Source organism: Dendrobates tinctorius, unplaced genomic scaffold (genome assembly GCF_039654945.1).
Source record: "Dendrobates tinctorius isolate UK_male_01 unplaced genomic scaffold, ASM3965494v1 ptg000035l, whole genome shotgun sequence".
NCBI lineage: Eukaryota > Metazoa > Chordata > Amphibia > Anura > Dendrobatidae > Dendrobates > Dendrobates tinctorius.
In genome coordinates this window covers 5,262,959-5,290,147 of record NW_027361703.1, presented here as the reverse complement: position 1 = coordinate 5,290,147, position 27,189 = coordinate 5,262,959, and the positions used below count along the sequence as shown (strand labels likewise).

General features: G+C 44.4%; 1 protein-coding gene across 1 annotated transcript in view; it reads left to right on the top strand.

Annotated features, from left to right (window-relative positions):
- Window positions 1–24,360, top strand: part of IRAK4 (interleukin 1 receptor associated kinase 4) — a 77,641-nt gene extending 53,281 nt beyond the window's left edge. The window contains exons 6-12 of the mRNA XM_073573239.1: window positions 10,429–10,493; window positions 20,234–20,348; window positions 20,433–20,542; window positions 20,654–20,837; window positions 23,643–23,705; window positions 23,834–23,992; window positions 24,081–24,360. Of these exons, the coding sequence (XP_073429340.1) occupies window positions 10,429–10,493; window positions 20,234–20,348; window positions 20,433–20,542; window positions 20,654–20,837; window positions 23,643–23,705; window positions 23,834–23,992; window positions 24,081–24,128 (744 nt within the window). The 3' untranslated portion in view covers window positions 24,129–24,360. The remainder of the gene's footprint in view (window positions 1–10,428; window positions 10,494–20,233; window positions 20,349–20,432; window positions 20,543–20,653; window positions 20,838–23,642; window positions 23,706–23,833; window positions 23,993–24,080) is intronic.
- Window positions 24,361–27,189: the final 2,829 nt, after the last annotated feature.

Below are 27,189 nucleotides of genomic sequence, written 5' to 3'. Positions count from 1 at the left end.
TAAGCCACTCCAGTACACTGTTAAGCCTGGGAGTGTAGCGAGTGGTGTCAGCAGGGTGGAGCCAGGGAGGAGAATCATAGAATCATAGAATCATAGAGTTGGAAGGGACCTCCTGGGCCATCTGGTCCAACCCCCTGCTCAAAGCAGGATTCGCTAAATCATCCCAGTCAGATGTCTGTCCAGCCTCTGTTTGAAGACTTCCATTGAAGGAGAACTCACCACTTCTCGTGGCAGCCTGTTCCACTCATTGATCACTCTAACTGTCAAAAAGTTTTTTCTAATATCTAATCTGTGTCTCCCCCCATTCAGTTTCATCCCATTGCTTCTAGTCTTTCCTTGTGCAAATGAGAATAAAGTTGATCCTTCTACAATGTGACAGCCCTTTAGATATTTGTAGACAGCAATTAAGTCTCCTCTCAGTCTTCTCTTTTGCAAACTAAACATTCCCAAATCCTGCAACCTTTCCTCATAAGACAGGGTTTGCAGACCGGTCACCATTCTGGTCGCTCTTTTCTGAACTTGCTCCAGTTTGTTGATGTCTTTTTTAAAATGTGGTGCCCAAAACTGGACACAATATTCCAGATGAGGTCTGACCAAAGAGGAGTAGAGGGAAATAATGACTTCACGTGATCTAGACTGTATGCTTCTGTTAATACATCCTAGAACTGCATTTGCCTTTTTTGCTGCTGCATCACACTGTTGACTCATATTCAGTCTGTGATCTATTAGTATACCCAAGTCTTTTTCACATGTGCTGTCACTTAGCCCTATTCCTCCCATTCTATATATGCTTTTTTCATTTTTATTGCCCAGATGTAGTACTTTGCATTTCTCCCTGTTAGAAGTCAGACTCACCGGCCTATAGTTGCCTGGATCCACCTTCTTCCCCTTTTTGAAGATAGGAACAACATTTGCTCTTCTCCAGTCTTCTGGCACTTCTCCTGTTCTCCAAGAATTTTCAAAGATTATGGAGAGTGGTTCAGAAATTTCTTCTGCTATCTCCTTCAGTACTCTGGGGTGTAATTCATCTGGACCTGGAGACTTGAATTCATTTAGGTTAGCTAAGTGTTTCCTCACTATCTTTCTGTTTATAGATATCCTGGATTCTTCTATTCCCTTAATAGGACAGTGAATAACAGTTGGTGTTACATTTCCTTTCTGAGAGAAAACAGATGCAAAATAGGAATTTAAAAGTTCAGCCTTCTCAACATCCTGTCTTACCATTTCATCATTTTCATCCTGTAAAAATCCTATAGCATCTTTGACTTTTCTTTTACTTTTGACATATCCCCAAAATCCTTTATTATTGCTTTTGACATCTCTTGCAAGCCTCAATTCATTTTCAGCTTTAGCTAATCTGATTTGTGCCCTGCAGATTCTGCAGACAGCATTATATTCTTCTTTAGATATGCCTCCCTCTTTCCATTTTATAAACATTTTTTTCTTCCTTTTTAGCATGTGCTTAAGTTCTGTGTTCACCCATCCTGGTTTCCTTAAATGCTTCCTATTCTTCCCTCTTTTCGGAATTGTTAACAACTGTGCTTTGAGAATTTCATTTTTCAAGATTTCCCATCCTTCCTGGACATTTTTGTCTTTAAGGATATCCAGCCATTGGATCCCTCCAATTATCTTTCTGAATCCCTTAAAATCTGCCTTTCTGAAATCTAACCTTGACCTCTGAGTCTTCACAGGTCTTCCGCCTCTAGTTATCCAAAATTCTAAAATAGCATGGTCGCTACCTCCTAGGGTTCCAGCCACTTTTACCTCCTCAACCATTTCCTCCCTGTTTATAAGGATTAGATCCAAGGTAGCAGTTCCCCTTGTTTTCTCCCCTACCTTTTGGAAGATAAAGTTGTCAGCAAGAGAGGATAAGAATTTCCTTGACCTGTTAGTTTTGCCTGAGAGAGATTACCAACAAATGTCTGGATAGTTGAAGTCTCCCATGACAACTATGTCATATTTTTTGGAGAACTTGGCCATTTGATGCATAAAGAGTTCATCCATATCTTCAGCTTGCACAGGCGGCCTGTAGTAAATGCCTACAATGGTGTCCTTTCCATTGTTCTGTCCTTGTATTCTTACCCAAACAGTTTCCACAGAACTCCCAGTCTCTGAAGCTTCAATCTCTGTGCAGATATATGCGTTTCTAACATACAATGCAACACCCCCTCCTCGTTTATCAAGTCTGTTTCTTGCAAATAAGTTGTATCCTTCTAGTCTTGTATTCCAATCATGTGTATCGTCCCACCAAGTTTCAGTGATTCCAATGACATCATATTTCTTTTCCTGTGTTAGTAGTTCCAATTCTCTTTGTTTGTTGCCCATGTTTTGTGCATTAGTATAGAAACATTTTAGTTTGTGATTGGTTTCTCTTTCTCCAATATTTTTATTAATTAGATTCTTTCGTCTTTGTTCTTCCTTTCCACTTCTATTAGCAGAGTTCTCAATAGCATTTGTCAGGTGTATGGCTTTTTCTGGTCTTTTGCTTCCCTTCCCATGTTGTTCTAGTTTAAAGCTCTCCTTACAAGTGTAGCAAGGCGACTTCCAAATACATGCTTTCCAGTCTTCGTAAGGTGCACCCCATCTCTAGCAAGTAGTCCATCGTATAAGTAGTTCACTCCGTGATCCAGAAATCCAAATCGTTGCTGACGGCACCATCGACGTAGCCAGTTGTTCACCTGCAGAATCTTATTCCACCTCCTTGTTCCATGGCCATCCACTGGGAGGATGGAAGAGAAGACCACCTGCGCTCCCAGTTCTTTCACTTTCTTGCCTAAGTCTTCAAAGTCTCTGCAGATGGTTTCCAGGTCATTTCTTGCAGTGTCATTTGTCCCCACATGTAGTAGCAGGAATGGGTAGTCATCTGTAGGTCTGAAGAGTCCTGATATCCTGTCAGACACATCTTTAATTTTTGCACCTGGAAGACAGCACATTTCTCTTGAAGTTATATCCGGTCTGCAGATAGCGGCCTCTGTTCCTCTCAACAGGGAATCCCCCATGACCACCACTCTCCGTTTCTTCTTCACAACATTTTTCTTTCTCCATCCAGGAGGACTCTGAAGGCGTACAAGGTTGCTGTTTGTTGGCAAAGTCTTATCCTGATGTATTTCTTCATCATTTTCCTGCGTGAGAGCCTGGTACTGGTTTCTGAGCAGTATGGGTGCTGACTGCCTCCTGATCCTCCTGCTTCTCTGGGTCACATGTCTCCATTCCTCTGTTTCTTCAGGTGCACTTCGAATTTCTTCTCTTTCTGTAACATGAAGAGATAATTCTGCTCTGTCCAAGAACTCTTCACCTTCCTTAATGATCTTCAACGTAGCCAACCTCTCTTCGAGATTTTGCAACTTTTCCTCCAACAGGGACACAAGCTTGCATTTGTGGCATGTGAAGTTTGGCTTTTCCACTGGTAAGTCTGTGAACATGTAGCAAGAAATGCAGCTCACCAAATGGCTCCTGGCCTCTTCCATCTTGAGATTTCTTAAAAACGATGAAAGATGAGCCAAAATTCGGTTTTTCCGATTTCCTCTTTTCAGCTGCAACGGCCAAAACCCAGTGATCGTTGAGCTCGCGGAGACTCTTCACGTATCCCAGAAGGCACTGGGAATATGCAAATGATCTCCTCAAGACTCTTCCCCTGGTTTTCCCCTGCGCGCATCCACTGCTCAGCCCGTCACAGGCAGTGTCAGTGCGCAATCACACACACATGCTAGCTCACTTAGGGCAGAGTTCACACTAAGAAGCAAATGCTGCCAATCAGAAGCAGGAGAAACCCAACATACAAAATGAAGGGTTGTAATAGTGCACCAAGATCTTGGCTGCGCCAACGTTGCATCCAACCATACATTTGCATGTAAATGAAAAGTTATTTTCTCATGCACTGGAACACTAACCGGTACAGTGTTAGTATGATTTTTATAAGGTTAATTCCCTTATAGGAGGATGTAGCTTGCTTAATGAAGTATTTTTGGTGTGGAGCTAAGGGCTTACAGGCAGTTGGTTGCTAACTAAGCTGTCATGGACCACTCCTGCCAGTCATTCCTTTGCAGATCTTCCTCTTTTGATATGCTCTGTCAAAGAGGGGTAACTACCAATGTCATGCTGATTGACAGCTGACCCCTGCTGTTAGGCTGCGGGGATATGGCTGCCAATCGGCACAGCATCCACAAAAATGCCCTGTCAGAGCAAAGTGGAGAAGATACTTTTGTTGACCTGATGTCACCGGAGGTTGCAGAATCGCCGGCAGGAGCAGTCAGTGACCGCTCTGAGCCAGCCGAGATGGGAACTGATCAGAAAAAGTTGTAATTTGCCTGTAAGTTCTTAGCCCAGTAGTAAAAACAAAGTCCCAGATAATCCCCCTCCCAAGTTATCTTTTACTCTGTCTTCTCATTGGGGGCCACAGAACCGTGGGTGTATGCTGCTGTCCACTAGGAGGCGACACTATGCATAATCTGAAAAAGATTAACTTTGGCTCCTCCTCTGCAGTATACACCCCTGGACGGCGTCAGCCTTCTCCAGTTTTTGCTTAGTGTCGCAAGGAGGCACACCTAAGATTTTTTACTTCCTTTTTTCCTTGATTTTTTTCAACGGATTACAGATGAAGAAAAGCGGGTCTCCAGCGAAACTCCCGGCATGGCTCCCTCCTTGGTCCCCTATTCAGGGGTACCCGGTTGAGGTCGAGATGGCTATTCTCCATGTCGCTCCTTCCCCAGTCCCTCGGGTACTGGCTCGAAGTCGAGACCCCCCTCCTTCCCCAGTTCCCTTGGGCTCTGGGTTGAGGTCGAGGAGAGGATGACAGCAGCACCCTCCCTAATCCCCCTCTGGGGGCATTAGGTTGAGACACCGCAGGTAGGGCCTGTACCAGGCACCATTCGGCCACTTACAAGTCCAGGAACCCCAGCCCAGCTGCGGGCTCCTGTTGGGACCGGGGGAGGTGCAGGCAGGCAGGGCACTTGTCAGAGACAGGGCTCCCTGCGCCCCTGTCTCTGCGGCAGCACCAGCTGCATAGCGCCTCAAAGGGACCCCCCACAGGGCCCAGTTCGCGCTCATAACCCCACCGCTAGCCTACCGTTCAATCCGGGGGGGTCTGGTTTGAATCCGACCCCCCCCCCCTGGACAACCGCGCCGTCCTGGAGCCCTTCTGGGCCGCGGCTTCGGCCTAGCCGAAGTCGCCGCCCTATTCCTGCCCCCCGGATGACGAAAATGACACTCTGCAGTGTCATAGAAGGGGCGGATTGAGGCAGGAAGGGCGCGCTTTTACATAGCTCAGCGCGCCCTTTTCTGCTCTCCGCCCCTTTCCCCCTCCACGTCAGAATCCCGGTGGCCATCTTGCTGCAGCAGGAAACATAGCTGACAGCCATACAGCAGTCTCCGGGGGGCACAGGACTGTGATTTGTCGGCGCTGGACTTAGGGGCACACTGGTGGGGTAAGATCACAGCTGGGTTCTCTTTACTCAGCTTTGCATTCATATTACCTATAAGTTCTCCCCTCTGCATAGCCAGCCCTGTAGGACCCCTGCTAGCCAGCCTCTGTGCATTATGCCGGGCTCAAGGAAGAGAACCAGGCAAGACTGCTTTTATGCATTCTGCACAGCCTGCAAGACCACCCTTCCCAGGGGCAGCACGTACCCGCACTGCCGGGACTGTGTCCAAAACACTGGGTCAGAACCAACGCTTCTGCGTCTTCTTCCATACCGGAATGGGCTACTCAGATGTCGCAGTCTATGACACAGTCCATGCATAGCCTGACCTCTACACTACTGCAGGCTTTGCAGGGTCATGTCTCGGCTATGAACGTTACCCAGCAAAGGGACAGCCCGTCTCAGGGACATGCCACCTCCGACAGTCTCAGACGTAAGCGGACCCACAGGTCGCATTCATCTGCGTCCTCACATAGCACTCGGTCGTCCCCCTCCAGGGAGAGACACAGTGGCTCCAGGTCACCTAGTCCGTCCCCTGACAGAGACAGACAATGCGGATCTCCGCAACAATTCCCGACCACAGACTCGGAAGGCATATGTGACTCTAACTCAGACAACGAAACAGAGAATTATCTGGTCCCTTGTCCCCCTAGCAATACAGCGCTAGTTGAGGATCTAATCTCCTCCACCCGTCGGGTGCTGCACATTTCTGATCCAACCCCGGAAGCCCCAGAACACAAGATTTGCTTCGAGAGTGTTCTGAAACCATCTAAGGTCTTCCCTAATCACCCGGAATTTCAGAAAATACTTACTAAACATTTTTCGCAGCCTATCGCAAATACTTGGAAGCAAGGTACCCCTTCCCACAGAAGGACACTAAGGAGTGGACAGATCCACCCTAAGTGGACCCCCCAGTCTCTAGGCTAGCAGCACAGACTCTTCTTTCACTGCCAGACAGCTCAACCCTCAAGGACGCAGCAGACAAGCAGGTAGAACGCATGGCTCGTTCAATCCTCGAAGCGGCAGGGGCCTCTATGGCTCCCGCGTTTGCTTCAGTCTGGGCAGCCAAAGCCATTCTGGCTTGGGCTCAAAAATTGCAAGAGGGCCTCCAAGCTTCAAATCTGTCGGACCAGGCCGTTCAAATAGTAGTAGTAGCAGATTACATGATCCATGCAGTTCTGGATTCTGCAAGAGGCGTTGCGGGAATAGCATCAAACACCATCACGAGCCGGCGTATTCTCTGGCTGAGGAATGGATAGCAGATGCGGCCTCAAAAAAGTCCCTCACAAATCTCCCGTACTTCAGTGGGCATCTTTTCGGTGAAAAATTGGATACAATGATATCCAACGCCACCGGGGGTTAGAGTACCTCTCGCCCTCAACTAAAACCAAAACGCACGTTTAAAAGACGTAACCAGTCCCGTTTCCGATCCTTTCGGAATTCTTCAGGCTGGTCCGTCTCACGCCCAGCACAAAATCGTATCCGCTCCCCCCTGCAGAGACAACACACGGGCGGCACAGAGGCCGGACAGGACCTGGTAGTCAAAAACAGGCCAGGCAAAGTCCAAGAAAAAAAGAAAAAAAAACCTCAGACTCTCTCCTCATCATGACTCACGACCTCCGGAAGGCACCCCACTCGTAGGCGGACGACTGCTACTCTTTCAGCAGGTCTAGCTGCCTATTAAAGAAGACAGGTAGGTCAAGGAAATAGTGTCTTCCGGATGCAAGATCGAGTTTACTTCCAGCCCACCAAACCGGTTCTTCCTCTCCGTTCCCCCAAAACCGCCACACAAGGCTTGAGCCTTCCATCAAGCGATCTCCTCCCTCCTTCAAGCAGGAGTCATAGTACCGGTTCCCACAGACGAGCGCTTCTACTCCAATCCGTTCATAGTTCCCAAGAAAGGAGGCAGCGTCTGACCCATACTAGACCTAAAACAACTCAACAAGTATGTTTGGGTTCGTCACTTTCGCATGGAGTCCCTCTGGTCAATCATTGCGTCCATAGAGAAAGGAGAATATCTCGCCTCCATAGACATACAAGACGCATACCTGCATATACCAATTGCTCCCGCCCATCAAAGATTTCTCAGATTCGCAATCCACCAGGACCACTACCAGTTCGTGGCCCTCCCGTTGGAACTCGGCACAGCTCCCAGAACATTTACCAAGGTCATGGCAGCCACCATGGACGTTCTACATTCCAGAGGCATAGTAGTCGTTCCATACCTGGATGACCTTCTCATCAAGACCCCCACCTTCAAGGACTGTGTGGTCAACGTCTCAATCACAATAGACACTCTGAGTCGCCTGGGATGGTTAGTCAATTTATAAAAGTCATCGACTACCCCGAGTCAGTCTCTGACCTTCCTGGGGATGCTATTCCACACCTCCAGGAGTCTGGTGCTCCTCCCCAGGGACAAGACACTGGCTCTCCGTCTAGGAGTTCGCATACTCCTCCGCAATTCCCCCCGATCTCTCCGGTTTACCATGAGAGTGCTCGGCAGGATGGCAGCAGCAATGGAGGCGGTACCTTTTGCCAGTTTCACCTCAGGCCTCTTCAACTGGCCATCCTCAAATCCTGGGACAGGAATCCGTTCTCCCTCGACAGGGAGTTCCGGTTAACATTGAAAACCAGGAGGTCCCTGCACTGGTGGCTCAAGCCAACCTCGCTTCCAAGGGGAAAAATCCTTTCTCTCAGGTCAATGGAAGGTTTTGACCACCGACGCAAGGCTAACGGGTTGGGGCTCGGTGCACCTGCATCACAGGACGCAAGGCAAGTGGTTACCAATGGAAGCGACCATGCCCATCAACATCCTGGAGATTCAGGCCATCTTCCTGGCATTGAGAGCTTTTCATCACTTGCTGGTAGACTCTCATATCAGAGTACAGTCAGACAATGCCACGGCGGTGGCATACGTGAACCATCAAGGCGGGACCCGCAGCATCCAGGCGATGAAAGAAGTGACACATATCCTCCACTGGGCGGAGGACGCGAGGTCAGTACTCTCTGCGGTCCACATTCCGGGTGTGGACAACTGGGAAGCCGACTACCTCAGCAGGCAAGAAATGGACTCGGGGGAGTGGTCTCTCCATCCCGAAATCTTTCGTCAGATCTGTCATCGCTGGGGGACCCCGGACGTGGACCTAATGGCATCCCATCTCAATGCCAAGGTCCCCAATTTCATGGCCAGGATGCGCGATCCAAGGTCGCTCGGTGCAGATGCCCTGGTTCAGGACTGGACCCAGTTCCAGCTTCTGTACATCTTTCCACCCCTCCCCCTGATCTCCAGAGTCCTGAGGAAAATCAAACAAAAGGAGTCCCAACCATCCTGATCGCGCCAGACTGGCCCAGGCGTACATGGTACGCCGACGTCGTACAACTCACAGCAGATGCCCCCTGGCGTCTTCCCATCCGTCCCGACCTTCTGTCACAAGGCCCGTTCTACCATCAACTCCGGGGCTCTCAATTTGACGGCGTGGCCATTGAGACCTGGGTTCTAACCCAGGCAGGTTTTACACCGGACGTTATTAAAACCATGATCAGGGCACGGAAGCCAGCTTCCGCCAAGATTTACTACCGTACCTGGAGCGAATCGAGTGGACAGATTCCACTCCCCTACTCTCTCCCAAAAGTTCTTGGTTTCCTTCAATCGGGCCTAGACGCCAGGCTACCCCTCGGCTCGCTTAAGAGCCAGGTGTCAGCGCTCTCAGTGCTCTTTCAGAGGCGCATTGCTAACAAGCCGCAAGTGAGGACTTTTCTCCAAGGGGTTTCCCGATTGGTTCCCCCCTACAAACTTCCATTGGAGACGTGGGACCTCAACCTGGCCCTGACAGCACTGCAGGCACCTCCTTTCGAAACCCTTAAGGAGGTCTCACTCCGCCTTCTATCACAGAAAGTTGTCTTTTTGGTGACAATCACCTCGCTAAGCAGGGTGTCCGAACTTCAGCACTTTCCTGCAGACGACCCTTCCTGGCTTTCCACCAGGACAAGGTGGTTCTCCGTACAGTCCCATCCTTCCTTCCGAAGGTTGTGTCCAGTTTCCACCTCAATGAGGAAATCTCACTGCCATCTCTTTGCCCGGTTCATAGAGTGGAGAAGGCTCTGCATACGCTTGACCTTGTCAGGGCATCGCGTATATACGTATCTAGGACTGCTCCCTTCCGGAGGTCTGATTCACTTTTCCTTCCGGAAGGCGTGCGCAAAGGTCTACCAGCTTCCAAAGCCACCCTTGCCAGGTGGATTAAGTCCACCATACAAGAGGCTTACCGCCTTAACAATTCTCCTCTTCCGGCCGGTATCACGGCACACTCTACGCGGGCGGTAGGAGCCTCCTGGGCCATTCGGCACCAAGCCTCGGCTTAACAAGTGTGTAGGGCGGCCACTTGGACTAGCCTGCACGCGTTTACAAAACACTACAGAGTGCATACCCAGTCCTCAGCCGATGCGGGCCTGGGTAGACGGGTTCTGCATGCGGCAATACCCCAAGTTTAGGGGCCTGTCAGCACAATATTCGTCCATTGCTTCCCACACAGGGACTGCTTTGGGACGTCCCACAGTTCTGTGTCCCCCAATGAGGCGACAGAGTAAGGAGATTTTTGTGTACTCGCCGTAAAATCTCTTTCTCTTAGCCTCTAATTGGGGGACACAGCTCCCACCCTGTTGCCCTTATGGGCGGTTGTTAGTTGAGTTCTCATATTGTTCTTTGAGCTCGTACATAATGGCCTTATTACATGCATGGTTATGTTATTTGTGTTACGTTCCTCCTAATGCTTTTGCACAAAACTGGAGAAGGCTGACGCCGTCCAGGGGTGTATACTGTAGAGAAGGAGCCAAAGTTAATCTTTTTCAGATTATTCATAGTGTCGCCTCCTAGTGGACAGCAGCATACACCCACGGTTCTGTGTCCCCCAATTAGAGGCTAAGAGAGATTTTACGGTGAGTACACAAAAATCTCCTTTTTTTTGAGCAAGTGACAAGTCCTCCTCAATGCGTACTTGTCTAATTTTCGCAGATTGCTGATGCAAGTTTACAGGACCTTAAAGATCAGTTTGAACAGGAAATAAAAACAATGGCTCGGTGAGTACATGTAACCAATACTACTTCTGTGTATACAGTACGGTAGTTTAAATGATTCCTTAAAGTATTTATGGTTATATATATATGGCTGCATTGCTCTCACGGTTTTGTCTTATTCTTCCTGTATTTTTCTTCCAACTGCTTGTTATTGTTTGTGTTTTCTGGTTTCATTGAAAACAACTGAGTTTAGCGAACTTGTGCTGTCTATGTTGCCATGATTTCTGAGCCCAGTGACTAGTTGCAGTGGTCACATGCTGTAGATGGGTCATTACCACCGCAGCCCTGTAAACAAACAATAGCAGAGATAGGTGGCTCTGGGGCAGCAGGGAATTTTAATATGCCGAAGCAGATCCAGCCTGAGAGCAGTTTTTCTATGAACCTGGACAATCCCTTTAATTTTATAGTATCATCGTTTTACATGATTTTTTTTTTATTGTATGACATGTAGCATATTTGTAGTAATCCAATTGAATGATTGCAGTGAGCACTTCAGATTGCAAACTAGTATGTTAGGGTGCTTTCACATTGCGTTCTGTGTCCCCGTTAGGGCATGCGTCCGAAATCCCCCCCACAAAACTGGGCCTGGATGCATGCGCTGATGGGGCCAATAGATGGCAGTGGTGCAATGGCCTCCTGTAGATGTACACTCCCAAAAAAGTGCACGGTAGAGTGCACTTTCGCTCTGCTGTCACTATTGCAGTCTATTGGCACCGTCGGCATATGCGTCCGGAACCTGTTTTGCGTGGGATTTTGGATGTATGCCCCGACTGGGACACAGAACGCAATGTGAAAGCACACTTAGAGGAGAAAGTTTGCTCTTGCAATCATACTCTTCATAAATGTACTCCATGGCATGTTTTAAAAGTATGTGTGTGTATCTACACAATTCAATATTAATGGGATATGTTTCTCTTAAGACATTGTGCATTGTTTTATACAAATGTATTTGTTTTATTTCTTTTGCTACCTTGGGATAGTTATTTTGAAGTACATTATGTGCATTAAAAAGAAATAGGTAAAAGTTGGTGTTTTATTTTCGGCTGGAATTTCACTTTTTAATTTTGTTTTCATTTGTGGTGTTTTGAACACATTTGGTTGCTTCTCCTTACGGCTCATACCATGGCTTACTTTTTTCTAATTATGGCTAGTTTGAATTATTAAATATTAATCACAATAGTTTGAGTAACATTCATCTTGAATAGTCTAATATGTGCACTGGGAATATTGGAGTATTAATATCCAGTATATCCTATTGCTTGAGGGGGTTTTACACATAGCGATATCGCTATATCGTCACCGATTTTGTGACGTTATAGCGATCTTGCTAGCGATATCGCTATGTGTGATACTTACCTCCGACCGGCTCCCCCGCTGTCCCATCGCTGATCGCGCGAGAATATCCGGCTCCATTTCTCCTCGTCAGCTTCCTGCTGGGGCTTCCTGCTGTGACGACGAGCGACGCGTGGAGGCGGGTGGGAGGACGTCAGGATCGCTGTGTGTGAAAGGTGGGTATCGTGCGCTGCGTCGCTGCTGCATCGCTGTGAGGTCTGCCTGTGTGACAGCTCACTAGCGATCATTTAGCGATGCACCAGCGATCCTGACCGGGTCGGACGGCTGGTCGGATCGCTGGTGCATCGCTAAATGTAAAAGGGCCTTTAGTCATAGGAACGCACTGTTGTAATTTTTTTCAGTCTAGTTTGCAGCACACCACAGGGAACCTCTACCCTCTGGCAATGAGCCGCACGATCCATAAGCATTGAAGGAATTCCGCCAGGGCTGTGGAGTCGGAGTCGTGGAGTCGGAGTCGGTGCTCATTTTGGTGGAGTTGGAGACTGTATAAAATGGACCGACTCCTAAAATATATAATAAATTGGGTACAGTAGTTCAATGCAGAATGTGCTGAATATTTTTTCATAGGAATTTGGGAAAGTTATGAAATGTCCTATAAATGGCTGTTCTATTCCTGATCTAAGGCTACATTCACACACAGCGTTTTTCCTGCGTTTTTTGAGTATACGTTTTTCAGTTGCAAAAGCAGATCAGCTTTTTAAAAAACGGCATCACCTGAATGGTTTTTGAGCTCATAGCTAATGTTTTCAATAGCAAAAGCATTTATCCATATCTGTCTATCCATATCATATCTGTACCAAAAAGAATGAAAGCCGGATAGCACACAGACTAACACTCCTTTTTTTTTTTTTTTTAGCACCAGTTAGGTACACCTCATAGCTGCCCAAAAGGACGCCCAGGACAGGTATTGCTCATCTTCAGTAACACATCAACATCAATTGATAGTTCGAATAAATAGACTGCATTCACCACCACATCTTCTTAAGGTGCAGGCTTTATTTTCAAGTGTAGGGGTGTGCAGTATGAGGTTCTGAAGCAGCTGAGGTGTGAAGTATGAAATTCTGCAGAACAGTATGAGGTTCTGCCCCCCCCCCCCCCCCAGGTTTGATCCCGGCTACGCCCATAGCGTGAATGTAGCCTGAGGATCTAGGCTTTATCTTAGCCGAGATAAGTCATAGTGTGTGTGAATGTGTGTGTGTATTTGTGCGTGTGTGTGTGTATATATATGTATATATGTATGTATATATATATATATATATATATATATATATTTTATACATATGCGGTTTATATACTGTGTGTGTGTGTGTATGTATGTATGTATATATATATATATATATATATATATATATATATATATATATATATATATATATATATATATATATATATATATATATATAGTACAGGCCAAAAGTTTGATTTGGCCTGTACTGTATATTTTCATGACAATGACTTTCATGACTATATTTTCTTTATTTTCATGACTATGAAAATTGTAGATTCACTCTGAAGGCACCAAAACTATGAATTAACAAAAAAGTGTGAAACAACTGAAAATACTGTATGTCTTATATTCTAGGTTCTTCAAAGTAGCCACCTTTTGCTTTGATTTCTGCTTTGCACACTCTTGGCATTCTCTTGATGAGCTTCAAGAGGTAGTCACCAGAAATGGTTTTCACTTCACAGGTGTGCCCTGTCAGGTTTAATAAGTGGGATTTCTTGCCTTATAAATGAGGTTGGGACCATCAGTTGTGTTGTGCAGAAGTCTGGTGGATACACAGGTGATAGTCCTACTGAATAGACTGTTAGAATTTGTATTATGGCAAGAAAAAAGCAGCTAAGTAAAGAAAAATGAGTGGCCCTCATTACTTTAAGAAATGAAGGTCAGTCAGTCCGAAAAATTGGGAAAACTTTGGAAGTGTACACAAGTGCAGTGGCAAAAAACATCAAGCACTACAAAGAAACTGGCTCACATGAGGACCGCCCCAGGAAAGGAAGACCAAAAGTCACCTCTGCTGCGGAGGATAAGTTCATCCGAGTCACCAGCCTCAGAAATTGCAGGTTAACAGCAGCTCAGATTAGAGACCAGGTCAATGCCACACAGAGTTCTAGCAGCAGACACATCTCTACAACAACTGTTAAGAGGAGACTTTGTGCAGCAGGCCTTCATGGTAAAATAGCTGCTAGGAAACCACTGCTAAGGACAGACAACAAGCAGAAGAGACTTGTTTGGGCTAAAGAACACAAGGAATGGACATTAGACCAGTGGAAATCTGTGCTTTGGTCTGATGAGTCCAAATTTGAGATCTTTGGTTCCAACCACCATGTCTTTGTGCGACGCAGAAAAGGTGAACGGATGGACTCTACATGCCTGGTTCCCACCGTGAAGCATGGAGGAGGAGGTGAGATGGTGTGGGGGTGCTTTGTTGGTGACACTGTTGGGGATTTATTCAAAATTGAAGGCATACTGAACCAGCATGGCTACCACAGCATCTTGCAGCGGCATGCTATTCCATCCGGTTTGTGTTTAGTTGGACCATCATTTATTTTTCAACAGGACAATGACCTCAGACACATCTCCAGGCTGTGTAAGGGCTATTTGACCAAGAAGGAGAGTGGTGGGGTGCTACACCAGATGACCTGGCCTCCACAGACACCAGACCTGAACCCAATCGAGATGGTTTGGGGTGAGCTGGACCGCAGAGTGAAGGCAAAAGGGTCAACAAGTGCTAAGCATCTCTGGGAACTCCTTCAAGACTGTTGGAAGACCATTTCCAGTGACTACCTCTTGAAGCTCATCAAGAGAATGTCAAGAGTGTGCAAAGCAGTAATCAAAGCAAAAGGTGGCTACTTTGAAGGACCTAGAATATGACATATTTTCAGTTTCACACTTTTTTGTTAATTATATAATTCCACATGTGTTAATTCATTGTTTTGATGCCTTCAGAGTAAATCTACAATTTTCATAGTCATGAAAATAAAGAAAACTCTTTGAATGAGAAGGTGTGTCCAAACTTTGGTCTGTACCGTCTGTATGTAATCGATATTATACAGTGTATTACATATTTACAATTTATTACAGTTTTTTGTTCTAAAGTTGTATTCCAATAAATAGATATTATGTTCTATCTAAATATCTTGATTATTGGATCATAGAAATGATTAAATGTCTGATGTTCACATTGTACTACAATAAATTTTCAACTTAAATATAAGCAATATATGTGGGAGTCGGTGTAAGGGAAATTGAGGAGTCGGAGTCGCAGGTTTGGCTTACCGACTCCACAGCCCTGAATTCCGCGGCACTTACCCCTGGTTGCCTACCACAATAGCAATGCTTGAAAAAGACTCAGGATTGGGTCAAAACGTTGCTTGCTTTCTGCTATCTTCAGAATCATCTATTTATGTTATATTTCTAGTGTGGTGACCACTGTAAATAAAATTTCGCACATTTTGCATTCACCTATGAGTGCGGCTGTTTCTCCTATTGTTTAGTTGGACTTAGTCCTGTCCAGCCAACACAATCTACCTTGCTGAATGCGCACCTTCCTTAATTCCCTTACTATTTTGCAGGGGTAATAAAGGTAAAGTACTGTACAAAAGTTATAGGCAGGTGTGGAAAAAATGCTTAAGTAAGAATGCATTTAAAGATAGAGGTGTCAAGTTTTAATTTTAATAATAAACGGTGAATAAACAAAAGTGAAATCTAAATTAAATCGGTATTTGATGTGACCGTGCCTTTCAAATAGCATCAGTTCTTCTAGTTACACTCACATAGCTTTTGATGAAACTCATGAGGAGGTTGTTCCAAACATCTTTAATCCCTTTCTGACATCAGACGTAATATTCCATCCATGTGACCTGGGGTAATTTTAGACCAGGGATGGAATATTAAGTGATCGCGATCGCCGGCACAAACGGAGAGGGGAGGGTGCGCGGGCGATCGCCACCAGGTGTCCACTGATTCTGACAGCTGACATCCGGCACTAGGCGCCAGGAGTGGTCACAGACCGCTCCCAGCATTTTAACCCCCGAAATGCTGCAATCGAACACAATCACATCATTCCTGAAGCCGGCAGAAGACAGACAGCCCCTCTGCCTTTGTATCGTAGACCCTGCAGCGTGATGCGGGATCCTGATCGTTGCCATGGTGACCCGATGTCGTCATGATGACATCTGGGTCACCAGACCTAACAAACTTGCTTATCATGCACAGTGCATGATCAACAAGACTCTCTGTTAGTGCAGAGCTGACGGCTTCTATGGCATGCAGATGCTGCTTCAAATATATGCTATAGAAGTGATCAGCCTGCACAAAATACATTTTTAAATAATTGTAAAATAAATCAAAAATAATAAAATATATCACTAAATAAATATTTGAAAAAAAATCTAAACAATAAAAGTACACATTCGGTATCACCGCTTCCGCAATGCCCGACCTATAAAACTGTCCCACTAGTTAACCCCTTTAGTGAACACCATAAAAAAATAAAAAACAAGGCAAAAAACAATGCTTTATCATCATACCGCCAAACAAAGAAGTGGAATAACACGCAATCGAAAAGACGGATATAAATAAACAGTACCACTGACAACGTCATCTTGTCCCGCAAAAAACAAGCTGCCATACATCTCCATCAGCGGGAAAATAAAGTAAAAGTTATAGCTATCAGAATAAAGCGATGTAAAAATAATTTTTTTATATAAAATTGTTCTTATTGTATAAAAGTGCCAAAACATAAAAAAAAAAAAAAAATTAGGTATCGCTGTAACCGTACTGACCCGAAGATTAAAACTGCTTTATCAATTTTACCTCACTCGGAACGGTATAACCCCCCCCCAAAAAAAAAAAAAAAAAGAAATTAATGTATTGCTGGCTTTTGTTCATTCTGCCTCCCAAAAATCGGAATCGAAAGTGATCCTAAAATTGTCATGTGCCCTAAAATTGTACCACTAAAAACGTCAGATCGTCCCGCAAAAAACGAGACCTCACATGACTCTGTGGGCTGAAATATTGAAAAACTATATCTCTCAAATTATGGTGATACAAAAACTACTTTTTGCAATAAAAAGCGTCTTTTACAGCAGCCAAACATAAAAATCTGCTATAAGGCGTTTTTCACACGTCCTGATATTTCCGGAACTGGAGATGTCAGCGTCTGTGTAATACTTGCGGCACACGTGTGGCATGCGTGTGCCGCATCAGTACCACACGGACGGGCACCAATGAAGAAGCGTTGCTTAAGAGCTGTTCTCTGGCGCCGGGTGCTGAACACTGCTCTCATCATTCTCCCCTGCTCTGCCAGCGATCGGCGCGAGCAGGGGAGAATGATGAGTTACATTTAAAAGATCAGAGACAGCAGGCAGCGGCTGATGGAACTATTACTCCCTTCATACCCCTGCTGCTGCTAATAAGTGACAGCAGGCGGTGGCTGATGGAGGTATTCATCAGCCGCCACCTGCGCTATATATAAATACTGTATTTTCCAGATTATAAGACGCACCCCAAATTTTGAGGAGAAAAATAGGAACAATTTATTTTTTTTTTTGTAAAATGGTGGTGCTTTTTATAATCCATGCGTCTTATTTCTTACCGGGGGTGGTGGCTGCGGTGAAGCGGGGTCCCAGGGTCGCTGCTGGAGGAAGCAGAAGTAGTGTAATGCTGCAGGCTGGGATGAGGGGGTGTCCGATATGCAGTGTGCTGCTGCTGATGACCAACGCTGCTGCCCAGGTCTCCGGTGGTGTTACTGGGGTGTCCGCTGCTATGGGGGGGCCTCTGATGACATTTTGTGAAAGGCCAGAGCCCCCCGCAGTTCCGTGGCTTCCTGTACGGTGGACTCTGGGGAAAATGGCGGGCGGCGCACATGCAGATGGAGATCTTGGCATCAAGATCTCGGGAGATGAGATTTCAGCGCTGAAACCTCATCTCTCGAGATTTTAATGCCGAGATCTCCATCCGTGCATGCGCCACCCCACAGCGGCCATTTTCCCAGAGTCCGCCGCACCATAAACCATGGAACTGCAGGGGGCTCTAGCCTTTCACGAAATGTCGGCAGAGCCCCCCCCCCGCAGCATTCGAGACCCCAGCAGCACCGCCGGACACCTCAAGGCACTCCCTCATCCCAGCCTGCAGCAATAGTACCGGTGAGGTATATACGCATTATACGACGCACCCCCATTTTCCCCCCCAAATTTGGGGGAAAAAATTGCGTCTTCTAATGCATAAAATACAATAAAGGAAAAAAATGGCATGGGTCCCCCTGTATTTTTTATAATCAGTCAGGCAAAACTCACAGCTGGGGGCTGCAAACCTCAGCTGTCATCTTCAGCAAGGCTGGTTATCAAAAATAAAGGGGTAAATTATTTAAATAATTTAAAAAATGGCAAGGTGTCCCCCCAATTTTTGACGACCAGCCTTGCTAAAGCTCACATCTGGGGGTTGGTATTCTCAGGCTGGTAAGGGGCCATGGATATGGCCCCCCCAGCCTAAAAATAGCAGCCCGTACTTGCCTAGAAAAGACACATCTATTAGATGCGCCAATTCTGGCACTTTGCCTGACTTTTCCCACTAGCCCTGTAGCGATGGCTATCTATTACTAATCCTATAGTTACATGGTAAATAAAGACACAGTCAAAATAAAGTATTTTATTAGAAATAAAACAAAACAGTTTTACTTTTGTTTAAAAATAACAGTTATACTCGCCAAACGCCTATTCCACCGAAGCCCTCTTTCTCCTGTAATAAAACTAACATAAAAAAACAATATACCATACCTGTCTGTCGTTCTGTCCCACTCCGTAATCCATGTCTTTGGATCAGACGCCCACAGAGAAAAGAAAATTTGAGACCATATTATAGGGGGTTTCTGCCAATGTGACATGGCACCCTCAAATTATACCAGCAAAATCTGAACTCCAATATGGTGCCTCTTCCCTTATGAGTTTTGCACTGTGCCTCAAAAGTAATATTCCCCTACATATGGGGTATCAGTGCTCTCAAGAGAAATTGCACAACATCTTTTGGGGTCCAATTTCTCCTGTTACCCTTGGTAAAATAAAAAATTGGGGGCGAAAAGATGATTTTTTGTGGGAAAAAAATGGCTCTACGTTATAAACTTCTGTGAAGCACTTGGGGGTTCAATTGCTCACCACACATCTAGATAAGTTACTTAGGGGGTCTAGTTTCCAACATGGTGTCACTTGTGGGGGGTTTCCACTATTTAGGCACATCAAGGGCTCTCCAAACGCGACATGGCGTCCGATCTCAATTTCAGCCAATTTTTTGTTGAGAAAGTCAAACGGCGCTCATTACCTGCATATATGTACCTCATTTACCTGCATATATGGGGTATCAACGTACTCAGGACAAATTGTACAACATCTTTTGGGGTCCATTTTCTCCTGTTCCCCTTGGTAATATAAAAAGATTGGAACTGAAGTAAATTTTTGTGAAAAAAGTTTATTTTTTTTTTTTTTTTAACATTCCAAAAATTCCTGCGAAGCACCTGAAGGGTTAATAAACTTCTTGAATTTGGTTTTGAGCGCCTTAAGCGGTGCAGTTTTTAGAATGGTGTCACTTTTGGGTATCTTCTATCATATACAGCCCTCGAAAAGTGACTTCAAATGTGATGTGGTCCCTAAAAAAAAAAAAAAAGTGGTGTAAAAATGAGAAATCGCTGGTCAACTTTTAACCCTTATAACTAACTAACAAACAAAAAAAATTGGTTCCAAAATTGTGCTAAAGTAGACATGTTGGAAATGTTACTGATTAAGTATTTTATGTGACATATCTCTGTGATTTAAGGGCATAAAAATTCAAAGTTGGAAAATTGCAAAATTTTGAAAATTCTCGCCAAATATCCTTTTTTTCACAAACGCAAGTCATATCAACGAAATGTTACCACTAACATGAAGTACAATATGTCACGAGGAAATACTGTCAGAATCACGGGGATCCTTGGAAGCGTTCCAGAGTTATTACCTCATAAAGCGACAGTGGTCAGAATTGTAAAAATTGGCCCGGCCATTAAAAGACAAACCACCCTTGGGGGTAAAGGGGTTATTGGGCCCCTGATAGCAGGATTGTGCATAGTAACCTACAGACAGTGTCAGGTCGGCGCCGTTATACTGATTACAATGATACCTTATTTGGTTGATGAAATCCTTCTTATGGTTGTTGTTTAATCTTTATTTTCAGTTTTGTGTTAATGATATACCAGTGCCCTAAGGCGGGGTTCATGTATGTGGTGCTTTCACTAGATATTCATAATGCAGACTGCTGACACAGTACTGTATAGTACAACTTTTCTAGGTTTCCTTGTGTTATTCATCAACAGGGTATTTTAAACCTATTAATACTTACATTTAATTTAATAACTCTCTAGATGTCATCATGAGAACATTGTGAAGTTACTCGGCTTCTCCAATGATGGTGACAATTACTGCTTGGTTTACACTTACATGTCTAATGGTTCTCTACTGGACCGACTGGCTTGTCTGGTGAGTGGCTATTATGTTATTCTTTCTGAGTAGAAGTACAGTTGGCGCCTGACATGTATGAAACTCCTTTTCTTGTTCTTCCAGAATGGCACAGCTCCACTATCCTGGAGTAGGAGATGTAATATTATGTTGGGAACAGCACAAGGAATCAAATATTTACATGAAAATGAACACGTCCATAGAGACATTAAGAGGTTGGTGATTATCCCAACGAAATTAAAATAAGGAATCAAATATTTACATGAAAATTATTTAAATTAAATAGTTTCATTATAGAGCAATGGATTTTTTTATTTTTCTTTAAGTGCAAATATTCTCCTGGATGATAATTTTACCCCCAAAATCTCTGACTTTGGTCTTGCGAGAGCTACTGGACATCTAGCACGAACCATGATGACAGAAAGAATTGTTGGCACAACAGCATACATGGCTCCAGAGGCCCTACGGGGAGAGGTCACTATAAAATCTGATATATTCAGCTTTGGCTTGGTAAGTAACTGTAGCATGCTTCACTTTTAATGGGTTTTGCTATAGCCACTTCAGAGATATGTTCCAATGTATGCAACCATAATGGTTGTTTGGCAGTACGTAATACACATATATGGATAACTAATATATCAAATACACACTGTGTCCGAATAAATGAATAATATGCAGTTGCAATCAAAATAATTCAACCTTCATTGAAAATGTATTAGCAAAACTTACTCTTTTTTTTTTTTTTTTTTTTAAGAACAATGTAAATAGCTCAACACAACTCATATAACAAGTGGGTTCTCCAAATCCAACACAAAGTGCTCCTTTTACTGACTACCGTAGTCTCAGAACTCAATCTCTACATGACAAGTGTCTTTAGTACTTAGTAGACACCCTTTGGCTGTCATGATCTACTGCAAGATTGACGCCAGCTTCTGGCAGCATTCCTGAGGAATATTAGCCCCTTCTTCATAGGCTGCAGTTGCCTTTATCAAATCCCACCAATGATTTTCTATGCGCTTTAAGTTACAAAACTGTTACAGCCAATCCAAAATCTCCCAGTTCTTCTGAAAGTTGAGTGTTCATAGAGTTGCAGTTAGAACCATAGTTCTCAAGTTGAATGTTGAAGGGAATCTGTCACCCCATTTTTGGAATACCAGCTGCTGGCACCACCATCAGGGGCTTATCTATAGAATTCTGTTATGCTGTAGATAAGCCCCCGATGTAACCTGAAAGAGAAGAAAAACGAGTTATATTATACTCACCGGGGGGGGCTGTCCGGTCTTGGTCCGATGGGTGTCGCGGTCCGGCGCCTCCCATCTTGTAGCGGTGACGTTCTCTTCTTTGCTTCCCGTCACAGCTTCGGCGCAGGCGTACTTTACCTGCCCTGTTGAGGGCAGAGTAAAGTACTGCAGTGCGCAGGCGCCGGACCTCTCTGACCTGGTCCGGCGCCTGAGCACTGCAGTACTTTGCTCTTCCCTCAACAGGGCAGAGCAGAGTGCCCAGAAGCCACAACGGGAAGCAAAGAAGAGGACGTCACCATTAGAAGATGGGAGGCACTGGACCAGACCGCTACACCCATCGGACCAAAACCGGTCCTCCCATGGGTGAGTATAATATAACTCATTTTTCTTATCTTTCAGGTTACATCATGGGCTTATCTACAGCATTACAGAATGCTGTAGATAAGCCCATGATGGCGGTGGCCGCAGCTTATAGTCAAAAAATGGGGTGACAGATTCCCTTTAAATGAACACTATATACTACGTGGGCATGGCACAAAGAGAAAGCTGTCAGTGGCAGCTACCATATTCCTTAGGAAGCATGTGATCAAAAACCCTCAAGTGACAGCAAAAGACCTACAGCAAGATCAGGGTGCTCTTGTTTCAATTTGCACGGTAAGGTGCATACTAAATGCTGAATGCCTGAGCTTCAAAGCGTTCTACTATACTGACCAAAAAGCACAAGAAAAATTATACAAAATAAGTCACAGATGTTTGGGTTTTTTTATTCTGTGGAGTGATGAAACAGAAGTGGAATTTGAACCTGGATCAGCGGTTTGCCTAGAGAAGGAATCGTACAATGAAAAGACCACTCTGCCTACAGAATATCATCGTACTGGCTAGGTGATCTATTGGGTTCTGCTTTGTTTGCTTTGGTACTGGAAACCTGCAGCATGTGGATAGCAAGTATCAGCAAGCCCTAAGAGAAATGACATGTCCTTTATGTGGAAGTTGAAGATTCCTGAAAGACAATCACATGCATGCCTCAAAATCCACCCAAACTTGGTTTCAGAAGCTCTGGAAGATTCTGGATTGACTGTTAGTTGCTGCTTGATCTAAACCCCTAGAAAGTCTTGGGATTTGAAGAAAGCCTTTTTACTACACAAACCCAAGAATGTTGGTGAACTAGAGGCCACTGTCCATGAGAAATGGGCTAGTATTTCTCAGGAACAGTTCTAAAAGCTGTTCTTTTGCTATGCATTATATTTGCAACAGTTCAAAAAGGTGTTGCATTTAAGGTAATCTGTCAGTAGGATCAACCCTTATAAGCCGTTTACTTAAGAATGCACGTAATAGAAAAGTGAATAAAATGTTGCCTTGATATCTGCGATCTGATGTCTTGCTCATGAAAAATCCACATTTTCTTAATATGTAAATGAGCTGTTTAGATCTATGGTCAGAACACTGATCTCCTTGAGAATCTGCCTCGAGAGCCCATTTTTAATGAAAGTGGGTGTTACCATTGTGGGACAGTAGACCATCAGTCATTACATATCGCACTGATAACGCCCCCTTTCATTTAAAATAAGCTCTGAGGGCAGAGTCCTATGCAGATTAATGAACAGCCCATACTCTGGAGCAGCTAACATATAAGAAAAAACATAGATTTTCTCTGGTATAAAACATCAGATCGCAGATATCCAAATATCGTATTATTCAGCTTTCTATAAACAACATGCCCATCTAGACGGCTTAGGAGGGTTGATCCTACTGAAGATTCCCCTTAAGTAATAAAGATGCTTGCCTTGAGTGGCTGAAAAATTCAGAGACTGCAGTAGTCATTAAAAGTGGCATTTTGTGTTTGGATTTTGAGAAATCAGTTGTTTTTATTAGTTCTGTTGGCTACTTAAATTGTTCTTGTTTCATTGGTTTATTGTAGACAGCAGAAAGTTTGTAAATTTTTCTAATAAACCAAATTTGCAATGGGGATTTAATAACTTTGGCAACTATATACATTGTATACTTGTACGTATCACTGAAATGTAATGACTAAATATGTTTGTAAATCTCACTTGATTCAATACTGTATTTTTAGGTATTGTTGGAAATAATTTCTGGTCTTGCACCATTTGATGAGGAGCGGAATCCAGTATTACTGGTAACAATTCTTTTTCTAAATTTTTTTTTTTTTTTTTTTTTTTTTTATTCTTTTTACAAAGTTCAGTTTGGCTGTGTCTTTAAGAGGTTAAGGCCGTTTTTTTTTTTTTTTTTTTTTGTTCCCCTCAGCTTGAGATGAAAGAAGAGATTGAAGAGGAAGAAAAAACACTTGATGAATATGTGGATAAAAAGATGAAAGATGCAGAGTTCCACTTAGTAGAAAAAATGTACAGTATTTCTAGCCGGTGTCTGAACCAAATGAAGAATAAGAGACCAAACATTGACACGGTATATATGCAACTTATTTTGCAGCATAGATGGCGTATTTTTCATAAGTTGGCACAGTTAACCTGTAATATTCTATTTCATTCTACAGGTGCTCCATGAATTGGAAAATTTCACCAGCGTCCATTCTGGTTTCTGATTTATGCTGTGCTCTCTGCATATATTTATTACATTTTGATTTACACGGACTGTAACAATTTATTTTTAAAGAATCTGGCAGACAAAGTTGGTAAAGAGGGCTTGAGAGGAAATGAAGACTAACATCTTTGCCCTTGTACAAGAACTATGTATCTCCTCCAGTTTTTCTCTGATCTTGATTTTATACATCTCCCACTTTGTGTAACAAATATAAATAAAAAAAATAGTAAATATACCGTCTAAGATGAGGAATTTTCTTTTTTATATTAGAATGCCATCTTTCTTTTTAATGAAAATGCTAGCAATTCATAGAGTGCAAGTGCTCACTACTTGAGTTTGCATCTGGTGCTCAGGTATGCACAGAGTATCGCAGCTGCTTTGAGTCACATGCTAAAGTCCCCGCCCTGCATGTGTCACAGCTGTTGGACAGTCAAAGACCATGGTGGGATTGCCTGTGTATAGCAGGCAATTCCTTCCATACTCAGTGCACCAATGCAAACTCGATTAGTGAGCACTTGCGCTCAACACTAGGCAGAAACACTTTACAATTGGTTAGCATTATGTCATTAAGTACTTAGAGATTAGTCCACTTTAGAATACCTCCTTATTAGCAGGAGTTGTTTGTAGAACTGCTGAGTTCCCCAGAGATCAGATGTAACATGTAATGTCTAATCCCTCTGTATAACCACAAGGAACTGAAGTCGATGGGCTGTCCAGCCCAGAGAGTCACTCTATGAAGCCGCTCTCTCCTACATCTATTTGAAGGTCCTATACTTACCAGTGGCTTTTCTAAACTAAATGACCTTTTAATTCTAGTTTTGTAAAGCATGTTTAAAGCGAATTTCTCATGTATTAGAGTTTCATCATGAGATCTAATGGTATGTACATTATTTGCTCAGTATTTACCTCAATATTTGTAAGCCAAAGTCGGGAGTGGCACAGTCAGAGGAAAAGTAGAATAGAAACTTGTCACCACTTCTACATTTTTCACCCAATCCTGGTTTTGACTTACAGATAAAGATGTAAAATGCTGAATGTGGGAATGTGACTCACGGAGTACCAATTATCAGTCTGCGATTGCCATTTTTGTGTAAGAAAAGTTAGGGATGGCCCGCATTGGTATTTTTTTTTTTTTTTTTTAAGTATCACCTATTAACAAGCAAGGTCCAAGTGTTCTGGATTTTGGGATCTGTAGGGAATCCCTCTCTCAGACATTGCCTGTGTGAATGCTAACTAATGTGATTTGGTTCAAACAGGTGCAGTTTTATTGCCTTCATGTAACTCCAAGAGAACCAAAAACAGCCTCTTCTGGGCAGAAAGGTATCTTCGCAAATAAACTATTCATTTAGCAGGGCATATGTCGGTGCGGGCTGACCTGAACAGATTACAGACATTTCTCCATGAGCAAACTTCATACGCAGAAGAGGAAGAGTTGTGATCCCACCAGTGGCGGTATCCCCTTCATCCCGATCTTTCAGCTTCAAACCGAAATGTTCAACTTGAGGCACAATTCACACTGGACAGTCTGCAGTTTCCACACGGTTCTTGCAGGTCCAACCCACAGACTGGTCAGAGATTCCTAGCTGACTCATGTACCGTATTTTTTTGGACTAGAAGATGCACCGGACCGTAAGATGCACCCCAAATTTTCAGAAGGAAAATAGGGAAAAGAAAATGTCAAATGGGGGTCCGAATTCAGCTTAACGGGGGGAGGGGGATCGGCACAGGTGGAGAAGTGGTCACAGGGGTTGTTCAGTGGTCCAGGCTGGTGCGGTAGCCTCTGGGAAATCCCAACCCAGGCAGGGGCGGCGGTGGTGCACTGGGGTTCTGCCGGTATTTTGCGACCGGATCGGCGGTGGTGTGATGGGGCTTTGCCGGCATTTTGCGACAGATGCGGTGGTGGTACAGCGGGGCTCCACCTGCATTTTGCGACTGGTGCGGCGGGGCTCCACTGGCATTTTTGATGCCCAGAGGCCCCCCCATATCCATTGCTGCGATGCCAAGATCTCAATCTGAACATGCGCCACCCCCCCGGCGGCCGTTTTCCAGGAGGCCACCGCATCGCAGCAATGGATCTGCGGGGGCCTCCAGGCTTTCACAAAATGCTGGCGGATTCCCCCGCTCCACAGAGCATGACCGCCGCACCAGCCTGGGAAGGAAAGCTGCATCGCCCTGCAGTGTCAGACCGGGACCGCCACCACAGTATTTTGTAAGTATATACAGACTATAAGATGCACCCCCATTTTCCCCGAAAATTTTTTGGGATTAAAGTGCATCTTATTGTCCCAAAAATACGGTAGTCTCCATTATAATGTAAAATGCTGCGGAATATGTTGGCGCTATAGAAATAAAATTATTATTATTATTCAGACAGAGATCCTGACATGTCTGTCTCCCAGCTATAGATTTCATTTTGGCTGGTCAGTCACCAGCAGCACACTCGACTCTGCAGACTGACATGTTCTGTCCCCACATGAGCGGAATGGAGGTGTAGTTGATTGGGGTTGGGAGAGATTCCTACCTTCCGTTTCCTCAATGCAGAGCAGACAGGACCATTGTTGATGTTTTGCTGTTCATGCGTCCGGAGAGATGATACACACCAGATATTGTGAAGTCCAGACTTGTTTATTGGAAATCTGGACATACAGCGTATGATTGGTAATGCAGTACGTCTCCAGAAATGCAGGTATAACGACCAAGGTGGTACAGCAAGATGCAGCAAGGTGAGCAACGGATTTGTATGTGTGGTCAAAAAACTGATGCCTTTCACAGCCTGGTAAGCGTGTCTCTCCCAGGAGAAAATGAAACTAGTAATGGCCACCGGTAGGAAGAGAAGGACTGACCTGACCTGGAAGTGGAAGGCATGTACTAGAATTAGCAGACCAAATGCAAAACTGAACACAAAGAATGGTAACATAACACAATCTATATAAGCATATAGTCATAACTTTAGATGGAACAGCACATGACACGCCTAGAGAACACAGGCCCTGGTTCTTGGTCAAAGCTAGTCAGGTGCATCAAATCAAGACCTGCAGTGCTAGGATTTAATACTAGCCTAC